This window comes from Oxyura jamaicensis, chromosome 7 (assembly GCF_011077185.1).
Source record: "Oxyura jamaicensis isolate SHBP4307 breed ruddy duck chromosome 7, BPBGC_Ojam_1.0, whole genome shotgun sequence".
Lineage (NCBI taxonomy): Eukaryota > Metazoa > Chordata > Aves > Anseriformes > Anatidae > Oxyura > Oxyura jamaicensis.
In genome coordinates, this window is record NC_048899.1 from 23315964 (window position 1) to 23326350 (window position 10387).

A 10387-nucleotide genomic window follows, 5' to 3' on the forward strand; every position below is an offset into this window, starting at 1 on the left:
GCTTCCTCCCCACACTCTGCTCCTGCTCCAGCTCGCTCCCCACACAGGTATGCGTCCCCAGGGCCACAGTGCCCATGCTCACTGCTCTCTGGCCCAGGCAGGGTGGGTACCGCTTCCTCCTGTGGATGGCCCTGCATCGTACCTGGAGTCCGGAGGAGCCGATTGTGCCCAAGCAGGAAAACATCTGTGGCTGCTGGGACATCCCCCCAGGTGCAGCCAGAGGGGTAGGTGGGCTGGGCTGGAAGAAGAGTGTTGGGAGCAGAGGGAACAGCCCTGTGCACCTGCAGCCACAGCCCAGGGCAGGGGCCATGCCCAAGCTCTGCGGTGCATCAGGTGCACCCTGCGAGGGCATCCAGTGCAGTGTGAATCCCTGTGGCTGCTTTACTGCCGTGTTGTGGTGGAGGATTAAAGGAGGGGAACGCTCCCTGTGGAAACCACTTGGCTGCACTGTTTTTTTTCCCCCCCTGCCTGTGGGCATTGCACCTGCTGTGTGTCCCGGTGAGCCCTCTCAGATGCTAGCCTGCGAGTGCTCGTAGCGCTGGGGTGTTTGCAGAGCAGGCCCTGCTGTCCCAAGGCTGTTCTTGTCCCGTAAAGCTGGGCTGCTGCTCCTTCTGCCCGTTCCCTGCCCTGTGTCTACACTGTGCTGAGCCCCCTTCCCCTGCCGGTGCTGCCTCAGAGGCCCGGCCCAGCAGTGCCCAGCCCCAGCTGTAGATGGGAGATTTGTGTTGACTCTCACCCATCAGGCACACTGGGGCTGGAGATTAATTCTCCCTGCTTAATGCTAATGCTGTGGCTGCGCCGACCCGCCAGGGCTGTCCTCCCGTGCCCTTCCCCTCCGGCAGCGCTTGGCTGCGGGCTCTGGCTGGCTGCTCAACCCAGAATGCACATCCTGCTCACCCCATGCCCTGGCAGAACAGGGACACCATCCACACCTCTGCAATAAAGAACATATTTTACTGAAAACACAAGGCAACGTGGGCGCTGAGGGCGGCGGTGGAGCAGGCACCAGGTCTCGCCTGCCCCCTGCCTCGCTCCAGCACCAGGCTGGGCCCCGACCACGGCTGTGCCCTGGGCAGGAGTGCCCCCTCGGGGTGCCATGCTGAACACCCTGCTCCTCTGTAAGCCCCTGTGTTTAGCAGCAGGTCTTGTGTACCAGTCCTGGGGCTCAGCCCTGGGCTGTGCGAGTCCCCAGCAGCAGCGTTTGGGGCACAAACCCCCAGCACACACCCCCAAAGGCCACGCTCCAAGTCCAACACACCTCCGGCACGTAGCAGCTCTCCCCCGGGTGCAGAAATCCCCTCTGAAACAAGCCCTGCAGGGAAGCAGGGCCGAGGGCAGCTGCTCTTCTCCCAGCTCGGCCTGTGCCGCCGCGGGGTGGGACGGGCTCAGATGCACGTGGTGACCTGGCCGGCCGGCGCAGGCTGCAGCCCCTCCAGCTGCTGCAGGACCTCGTCGATGCTGGGCCGCTCCTGGGGGTTCACCGCCATCATGGAGGAGAGCAGGCGGTGCAGGGCGGCCGAGTACCTGCGGGGAGACAGGGAGAGGGGTCAGCACGGCCCTGCCATGGGGAGCTGGGCCCGGCCCCCCAGACCTGGTGCCTCACCTGGAAGATGGGGGCACGGCGATGGGGTTCTGCACCGCCAGAGCCACGCTGTCGCCCTTCTGGAAGACCATGTCGTAGGGGCCCTCCCCGAACATCATGCAGTACAGCACGCAGCCTAGGGACTGGAGCATGGTAGGGTCAGGGCAGCCCCCCATCACATGGCAAGGGGAGGGGGCCGGGGGCCGCATCCTTACCCAAATATCCGTGCGCTCGTCGATGACGCACTGGCTGGGCACCGTGAAGAGCTCCGGGGCTCGGTAGGAGATGGTGCAGCGCTGGGCAGCCCAGTCCTGCAGAGAGGCAGAGGAGAGGGTGAGTGAAGGGATGAAGGGCTCGGGGCAGGGGTGGGCAGCGGGACGAGGCCCGGGGTGCTCCCCCCTGTGGGTCACCCACCTGCAGGGCCATGGCCTCCCGAGAGCTGGTGACTTCGATGCGGGCCCGGTTCATGGAGCCCAGGTCCATCAGCACGGGCCGGTCGTCCTCATCCAGCAGCACGTTGGTGGGTTTGAGGTCCCTGCGGGGGGGAGATGTCACCGGGCGCCCGCCGCCCCCCCAGATGTTCACGCAGCCACCCCAGGCAGGGCTGGCAGCCCCTACCTGTGCGCGTAGCCCTTGCTGTGCATGGCCTGCAGCCCGCAGCAGATGCCGTGGAGGATGAGGAGGATGCGCTGCTCCGGCATGAAGGCCCCTTTCTCTCGCAGCGCCTCCACCTCGCCCCAGAGGGTCCCCCCCTGCCAAAAGCAAGCAGCCGCTCGCCTCCACCGCCACGCCGTGCGGCCAGGGGCTGGGGGCACCGTGCCCCCCTCACCTGCACGTAGGGCAGCAGCAGCCAGGCCTCGTGCTTGGCGCCCTTCTCCACCAGGCAGTGCGCCTCCAGCCGCAGGACGTTGGGGTGCCGCACGAGGCCGTGCATCTCCGCCTCGCGCAGGGCGGCCTGCCGGTCCTCCCTGTCGTGGCACACGATGCGCTTCAGGGCGTACAGCCGCCCGTCACGCAGCCCCTCCACCAGGTCCACGCAGCTGAAGCCCCTGCGGGGAGCCGGGCGCCATTTGGGGCTGGCAATCCCCAGGGAAGGGGAGCGGGGGGGGGGGGCGCCCCCGGTCCCGGGGGGGGCCCCCCCCCCCCCGCGGCCAGCCCCCTCTCCCCCCCCCCCCGGTGCCCACCCCTCCGCCAGGCGGTGCAGCAGCAGGTAGCGCGCGCCCCCGATGCTGACGGTGGCGCGCGAGCACACGCACAGCGCCTGCCCCATCGTCCGCGCGCGTCATCGCCGCGCGTCACCGCCGCGCGTCACCGCCGCGCCCCGCCGCCGGCACCCGCGGGGGGCGGGGCCTCCTTCAGGGGGCGGGGCCTCATGGAATGGGCGTGGGGAGTTAGAACGGGCGGTATTGTAGAGGGGGCGTGGTTTGAGGGAAGGGGGCGTGGTTTGGTACAAGGGGGCGGGGCCAAGCGGGGTGACCCCGCCATTGCGAGCCCCCACGGAGAACCGGAGCGCGGTGCCCAGCTCCGCACCGGGCCGTGCCCGCCCGCCGGCATGGGGCTGCCGGGCCCGGGGCTGCCGGGCCTCGCCCTGCTGCTGGCTGCGGGGCTGCTGCACGCCCAGGTCGGTGGAGGACCCCCAACCCCTTGCACCCCAAACCTCTGCACACCAACCCCTAACCATCTCCTCCCTCTTGGCCCCTGCCACTCGCCCCGTGTTGAGGAAGGGTCCTCAGGGTCCCTGTAGGGGGCTTTGGGGGTCTGCAGCCCTGCCTCTCCCCGCAGCCCAGCGCCCCGCCGCGCTCCTTCCAGCTGGACTACGAGCATGACTGCTTCCGCAAGGACGGCGTCCCTTTTCGCTACGTCTCGGGCAGCATCCATTACGCCCGCGTCCCGCGCCCCGCCTGGCGCGACCGGCTGCTCAAGATGTACATGAGTGGGCTCAACGCCGTGCAGGTGTAAGTGCTGGGGGTGATCCCTCACCCCAAAACTGGGTTGCCAGGAGGGGGAGCAGCCCATACACTGAGCTCCGGGACCCCTGGGACCCCCCTGCCAGGCACAACACGCACCCAGTGCGTGACCAGTCACCATCCCTGTCTCACCCCAGCTACGTGCCCTGGAACTACCACGAGCCGCTGCCGGGGGTGTACGACTTCGCTGGGGACCGGGACGTGGAAGCCTTCCTGGACCTGACAGCAGAGCTGGGGCTCCTGGTGATCCTGCGCCCGGGGCCCTACATCTGTGCCGAGTGGGAGATGGTGAGCCCCGTGCTGGGGGGTGACGGGTGGCCAGGGGGGCACGGCGGGGCTGGCCTGCCTTTGGGGCTCTCTGAGCAGTTTGTCTGTCTCTCCTTCCAACCCGTGCACCCCAACGTCAACATGCTGCGGGTGTTCCCCTAGGGCGGCCTGCCTGCCTGGCTGCTGTGGAAATCGGACATCGTCCTGCGCTCCTCCGACCCCGGTGAGCCTCAGCATGGGGCCGGAGCCATGGTGCTGCCCCCTCTCCCAGCGCCCCCCGGATTATTTCCATCCCCTGGGACAGGGGGGCTGCAGGCGGGCTGAGCTGCGCCGTGTCCCCCCAGCCTTCCTGGCTGCTGTTGACTCCTGGCTCCACGTCCTGCTCCCCAAGATCAAGCCTCGGCTCTACCAGCACGGGGGGAACATCATCAGCGTGCAGGTGGGGTGCTGCGGGGCTGCTGGGGTGCCCCTGGGTGCCTTGGGGAGAGGATCTGGGGGAGCTGGGTGCCCGTCAGGACCTGGCTGCACCGTGCCTGGCTCACAGGTGGAGAACGAATACGGGAGCTACTACGCCTGCGATTACGACTACCTGCGGCACCTGCTGGGCTCCTTCCGGGCGCTGCTGGGCAGCGAGGTGCTGCTCTTCACCACCGACGGTGCGCAGGCGGAGGAGCTGCGCTGTGGCACCCTGTGGGGGCTCTACGCCACCGTCGACTTCGGGCCAGGTGCTGCCAAGGGGGAGGAGGAGAGGGGACGGGGGGTCCCGTCCCCCTCCTGCTCCAACCTCCCTTCTTTTTCCCCTGCAGACTCCAACGTGACAGAGGCGTTCGGTGCCCAGCGCAGCATCGAGCCGAGGGGACCCCTGGTGAGGCACCGCAGGAGGGGGCGAGCTGGGGGTCCGGGCTGCCTGGGAGGCGGGTCACCAGGGGGATGTCATTGGACTGGTGACATTCCCTTGCCCCCCCAGGTGAACTCCGAGTACTACACGGGCTGGCTGGACTACTGGGGGGGCACGCACGCCAGCACCAGCGCCGTGCAGCTGGCCCGGGGACTCGCCGACATGCTGCGGCTGGGAGCCAGCGTCAACATGCAAGTAGCCAGCCGGGGAGGGGGCGCAGCCTGGGCCCCGGGGGGCTGCGGGGGGGTCTGGGTCGGTGTGTGGGTGCTGAGCGCGCTCACTGGGTGTCACGCAGGTACATGTTCCACGGGGGCACCAACTTCGCCTACTGGAGCGGTGAGTGGGGGCTGCCTGCGGGGGCACAGTGGTGCTGGGCTGGGGGGGGCTTTCTTCGGCCCCAGCTCTGCCAGAGAGCCCCTTCGTGCAGCGCCCATCGCTTCCCTGGGCAGGTGCTGACTTAAAGGCCCAGTACAAACCAGTGACCACCAGTTACGACTACGACGCACCGCTCTCAGAGGCCGGAGACCCCACGGAGAAGCTGTTTGCCATCCGCATGGTCATCAGCAAGGTGCTGAGCAGGGCAGGAGGGGGCAGCAGTGGGCAAGGCAGTCCTGGCAGGCCAGGGACATCTCCCTGCTTGTCCCAGGGGACGCCTCAGCCCCCTGACAGCCCGCTGTTCAGTTCCAGCCCCTGCCCGTGGGCCCGATGCCCCCCGCCACCCCCAAGTATGCCTACGGCCGGGTGGATCTGCGCAAGGTGAGTGCAGGCGCCGGGGGCTGTGAGGCCCCTGCCTGGCACTGCCTGGCTGCCCAGCTCCCCTCCCTCTGCAGTTTGCTGATCTCCTGGACGTCCTGGATGTCCTGTCCCCCTCCGGGCCCATCCGCAGCCAGTTCCCCCTCACCTTCGAGGCCATAAAGCAGGTGAGGTGGGTGCGCTGGGGCACATCGAGGGAGACGCTGGGGTGGCGGAAAGGGGCCCACGGCAGCCCCCTTCCCCTTTCTGCACTGCCCTGCAGGCCCACGGCTTCGTGCTGTACCACACACAGCTGCCCCGCGACGTCCCAGCCCCAGCCCTGCTGAGCGCTCCTCCCCATGGCGTCTGCGACCGTGGCTACGTGATGCTGCAGAAGGTGGGGTGCCTCTTGGGAGGGACCTCGGGGACCGGCGGGGAGCTGCGAGCCCCACTGAGCCCCTGAGGGGCACCCCGCTGGCCTGTTTGTGTCCCCTTGGGGCTGGCTCTGGGGGGAGAAGGCAGCGGGATGCTGTGCTGGCAGCATCTGGGGCAGTGGGACGGGTACAGCACTGACCCTGTGTCTGCAGGAGTACCAGGGGACGCTGGAGCGGGACGGGCAGACCACGCTGCGTGTGACCGGCAGGGCAGGGGACGCACTGGACGTGCTCCTGGAGAACATGGGCAGGCTCAGCTTCGGGGCCAACTTCAGTGACTTCAAGGTGAGGGGAAACAGCCAAACAGCCCCCCCACAGACCCCATCCGGGCACCCTGAGCCCTGCTCCCTGGTTAATCGTGCACTGTCTCCTCCTTCCTCCGCACCCACCCACTGCTGTGACCCTGGGCAGGGGGCAAACCCAGCGGGAGCAGGATAAAGCAGTGGGATTGGCATCCCCTTCTCCTGGTGCCGTGGCAGCCAGGATCGTGCAGCCCCTCCCATGGGATCCCATCCCGTTCCCAGGGCAAACCCCGCTGCCTCATTTTCCCTCCTCCTCCACCACAGGGTTTGCTGGGGAACCTCTCCTTGGACTCCAGCCCGCTCAGCAACTGGCTCATCTACCCGCTGGCTGTAGATGCTGCCGTGCAGCAGGGCTGGCCCCACGCTGCCCTGCCACAGTCAAGCAGCAGGGGCAGATCGGGGCCAGCCTTCTACACCGGGACCTTTGAGACCCCTGGCATTGCCTGGGACACCTTTGTGAAGTTCCCAGGTTGGAGCAAGGTAGGGTCATGCAGGGCGAGGAGAGCAGATGAGGGGGTGGAGAGGGGCACAGCTCAGTCCCATCTCCCTCTTCCAGGGCCAGCTGTGGATAAATGGCTTCAACCTGGGCCGTTACTGGCCCCGCCGTGGGCCCCAGCAGACCCTCTTTGTGCCTGGCTCAGTCCTGCGTGTTGGCTGCCCCAACAACATCACGGTGCTGGAGCTGGAGGGAGCACCTCCCACCCCCTTCCTGCTCTTCCTTGACCAACCCCTCCTCAACAGGACCCTCAGCCCCAGCACCTGGACTGCAGAATAAACGTGGGGCTGCCAGGCACTGTCACATACCTGGTACATGTCTCGTGCACACCATGGTACGTGGGCGAGGGCATGGAGGAGGGCACGAGGACATGGCTGCCCTGGAGAAGGATTACGAGGAGGTGGGCCTGGACTCCTACGAGGACGAAGAGGAGGCGAGGAGTAGAGAAGCCATGGCCCAAGAGGACCTTGCTCCTTTTCCCGTGTCCCCTGCGGGAACCCTTTGCAATAAACCGTTTGAGAGCCTCCGTGTCTCCCAGTAATCCCCTGGCTGCAGTGGTTTCTTGCCAGGTCAGGTGTGAGGTGAGCGCTGCTGCTGCTATGCTTCCTCCCCACTTCCTCCGCGTTGTTCAGGTGTAAGTGCCGGGGTGATTTCTTGCCCCAAAACTGGGTTGCCGGGTCACCAGGAGGGGGATCGTACACTGAGCTCCCTCATTGGGAGCAACTCTCTACCTGCAACTTCCTTCCTCTTCCCTGAGTGAGAAAAATGTATGTTTACTGTTGTCTTCACTAGCAACCCACTACCATTTCCTCTGTGTGACCAAGAGGGAAAAATGGTGAATTTGGGTTCTTGCATCAGAAGAGGCATTTATTTGTAGACCAAATTCAGCTAGTGAACAGCAAACCCAGTGAATGGGGAGTAAGGATGAACAAGTATGTGGTTTGAAAGCCTGCAAAATAAGGCAAGTAGGAAAGAGTCTGGTGTGGAGGTCCACTCAGAAGACGTGCCCATTCAGGCACATCAACTGCCAGTGCAGTGACAACCTGGAAACTGAAACTCCCTACTCCTTTGGTTGGTTGGTTTTAAAAGAAGTACTCTTGGGTGACAAGAGCCACCAGGCACTAGTGACAAGCTAGGTGTACAAGTTTTCAGAGGGAGTTGTAGCAGAGCATATTTCTCTTTAGGGGATTTGAGTAATCGATTGTGTTTCTCCTGAAGATCAAGAAACCACAGTGCTCTCTGAAACGTGCGATGAGATGCAAAACCAGTTCAAGGTAGTGGAACTAAAACCAGAAACAAAGGACTACAGAGAGGTGGCAGAAAGGTTTCTGAAGACTACTCAGCTTCTAAAAATTGAAAAGGTAAAAGCATGTTATTGTTTGTAAGCATAAATACTTTGATAACAACTCATGAATAATGACTAGTAAACAGTGGAAAAATAAATCCTGTTAGGACTTATGGGACAAGACTACGGGAAAAGAAGCAGACAGTTTTATCTGCTTTCCTAATTGACTCATGTTTATAATTAATTGTCTGAAGAGGATGCACAAAACTTTCAATACCTGCACAGGTATTTAATGTGATGTTTATGACCTTCAAACCTGTTGCAAAATATCTCCACTCTCAAGAAGAAGCTACTTCTGACACCAAGAATTATGATGCTGAAAACAAGCCAAGTCAGGTGATTTTAATGGAAGTTCCTGTGTGTATGGTCTCTGTTCAGGTAGCTACTATGCATTTTTCTCTTCTGCTTATTCAAGTGTCAAAACTCAGCAAGGAGAGGGGATTCTCTATCCAGAAACAAGTGAAGAGCAATTTGCTAATGAAGGCTGTTATTGCTTAGGACTACACGAATACTCTTCCTAGAAAACTTCCTGTTTGAGCACTACTGACTGTTCGCTTCTGGTAGCATAGGAGCATGTGCCAGACTGCTTGCTAGTGTGTTAATCCTCAAGAGGGTAACCCTGATTTGAGCTGGCTTGACTATGTGAAGCCAGTTTTGACGTTATGTTGGCATCCGGTAAATTTTTTCCAGTCAAGCTATTAGCTTCAAGCATTAGCTACTCCTGAAGTGACAAGGCTACATACCTCGGCATGTAAGTGTCACTTTTGCATAGGCATCAACTACTCAGCAGTCAAGTTACATGAGAGGTTATTCGGGACGTTTCCTCAAAGAATAAGAGATTAGTGGCAGTCATGCCATCTGTTTTACCAATTTTAATCAGCATCAAGTTAAGGTATTTGGAGCAAGTCTTAAGCAATTGCTTCTAAAGTTTCATTAGATCACTTTTGCTATAGTAGAGCAGAGCATCTTCAGCCTTAACCCCTGTGTGCTTGGCAGGTAGGTGTTTTGCAAGTTTCTGGGTCATACACAAAACTATCCCACATTATTTCTCTGTTGCATTTTGGGTTGGGTTCTGCTGTCTGTCGTGATGAAGTCTGGAGTGATGTGCCTAACTTATTTTATAATGTAGCCTATATGTGTTGTAGCTAGTAGAATCTGAGAACATTGAATTGTTGATACGCTGATCCTTTTTATGACAGCAAGTTAAAAAAAAAGTCTCAATTTCAAATGTTGCAGACTGAAAGGGTACAGAACCCATTTTTGTGGAAGACTTACCAAATAAAGTGTCAAATGGCTGAGAAAAATGTCAATGGAAATGAGAAGCTTTTGTTTCATGGGACAAGTAAAGAGTCATTAACCTTAATTAACAACTCTGGATTTAATCGGAGTTATGCTGGAATGCACAGTAATGCAAATTTCAAAACTGCTCATTTTCCTGAATAGGGCTAGGAATAACTCATGTCCTCTGTGTAGTCCTGCCTTGTATGCAAAATGTTCTGTTTTGTTAAATCTCCCTATTGCCATCATTAGAGCCCATGAATCTCTTGGCAGATAAGTGATTGTTATTAATGAAATAATTTTTTTTTTACTGACTATAGCTGCAAACTTTGGAAATGGAACTTACTTGCTGTTAATGCCTGCTATTCTGCCCACAATGCCTATTCTAAACTAGATGTGGATGGAAAGAAGTACACGTACGTGGCTCGAGTACTTGTTGGAGAATATTCTCAAGGACAAGAGGATCAATTACTCCATCAGCAAAAAGTGCTAGCAGCTCCATGGATCTGTTTGATAGTTCAACTGATAATGTAACCAATCCATCCATGTTTATCATAATTAATGACATTCAAGCTTACCCAGAATACCTTACCACTTTCACTAGATGAGCATTTTGATTGCAGCCAAGTTTTCATGTCTCTTCATTTTATAAATCTGTCCTGCACATTACAATATATATATATATCAGTGAAAACAAATAGTTTTATCAAATTAATTAAAATTAATTATTTTACCAAATTAATTGCTTAAAGCTTGTTTATATTTAAGCAACCTTTGGCAATTTTTGATAGCACTGCCATAGACTACTTTTTTCCACTTGGAGCAGTTGAACGTATCTAACAGGAGTTCAATTTGACATGGAACCTAACAGCAGTTTTCAGTAGAAATCCTACACCTGTCCACCCCCTTTATACTAACTTGGCCTTTCCAGGCAGCATTCTGGCCATCCTAGTTGCAATAAAGAGTGGGTAGTGCTGCTGGGGGACTGAAAGAGACATTCTCTCAACCACTGACTGCATGCCGTTGCATTTCTGATAGAGTATGAGAAGCTATCATAAATTATAATGCTGACTGTCATTTACTGTG

The 10387-nt window shown here is 59.2% G+C and overlaps 2 protein-coding genes and 2 long non-coding RNA genes across 4 annotated transcripts in view; 2 read left to right on the plus strand and 2 right to left on the minus strand.

Moving 5' to 3' along the window:
- The window catches only part of LOC118169708, a 506-nt gene extending 273 nt beyond the window's left edge, over positions 1-233 (minus strand). The window contains exon 1 of the long non-coding RNA XR_004752236.1: positions 14-233. This is a non-coding gene — a long non-coding RNA (uncharacterized LOC118169708). The remainder of the gene's footprint in view (positions 1-13) is intronic.
- Positions 234-1167: 934 nt separating this feature from the next.
- On the minus strand, positions 1168-2926 carry STK16 (serine/threonine kinase 16). Its single transcript, XM_035331215.1, has 7 exons — positions 2767-2926; positions 2412-2631; positions 2201-2334; positions 1997-2117; positions 1798-1893; positions 1604-1725; positions 1168-1524 (listed from the first exon to the last, which is right to left on the minus strand). The coding sequence occupies exons 1-7, from the start codon at positions 2850-2852 to the stop codon at positions 1386-1388; spliced, it is 918 nt and encodes a 305-aa protein (XP_035187106.1). The 5' UTR covers positions 2853-2926; the 3' UTR covers positions 1168-1385.
- Positions 2927-3134: 208 nt separating this feature from the next.
- GLB1L (galactosidase beta 1 like) lies at positions 3135-7219 on the plus strand. The gene is made up of 16 exons (XM_035330925.1): positions 3135-3203; positions 3365-3537; positions 3687-3837; positions 3979-4039; positions 4161-4255; positions 4361-4541; positions 4623-4681; positions 4784-4905; positions 5010-5050; positions 5164-5282; positions 5396-5470; positions 5545-5634; positions 5730-5843; positions 6034-6165; positions 6447-6662; positions 6739-7219. The coding sequence occupies exons 1-16, from the start codon at positions 3135-3137 to the stop codon at positions 6955-6957; spliced, it is 1917 nt and encodes a 638-aa protein (XP_035186816.1). The 3' UTR covers positions 6958-7219.
- Positions 7220-7946: 727 nt separating this feature from the next.
- On the plus strand, positions 7947-9980 carry LOC118169709. Its single transcript, XR_004752237.1, has 3 exons — positions 7947-8039; positions 8249-8354; positions 9622-9980. It is a non-coding gene; the product is annotated as an uncharacterized LOC118169709 (long non-coding RNA).
- Positions 9981-10387: the final 407 nt, after the last annotated feature.

Bases quoted from the DNA above. Each gene is read 5' to 3' on its own strand.
- STK16 (XM_035331215.1), bottom strand. From the start codon at position 2,852: ATGGGGCAGGCGCTGTGCGTGTGCTCGCGCGCCACCGTCAGCATCGGG. The intron at 2,632-2,766 runs GTGGGCACCGGG...GGCTCCCCGCAG, and splicing joins CTGCACCGCCTGGCGGAGGG to GGGCTTCAGCTGCGTGGACC. The intron at 2,335-2,411 runs GTGAGGGGGGCA...TGCTTTTGGCAG, and splicing joins TGCTGCTGCCCTACGTGCAG to GGGGGGACCCTCTGGGGCGA.
- GLB1L (XM_035330925.1), top strand. From the start codon at position 3,135: ATGGGGCTGCCGGGCCCGGGGCTGCCGGGCCTCGCCCTGCTGCTGGCT. The intron at 4,040-4,160 runs GTGAGCCTCAGC...GTGTCCCCCCAG, and splicing joins CCTGCGCTCCTCCGACCCCG to CCTTCCTGGCTGCTGTTGAC. The intron at 5,635-5,729 runs GTGAGGTGGGTG...ACTGCCCTGCAG, and splicing joins CCTTCGAGGCCATAAAGCAG to GCCCACGGCTTCGTGCTGTA.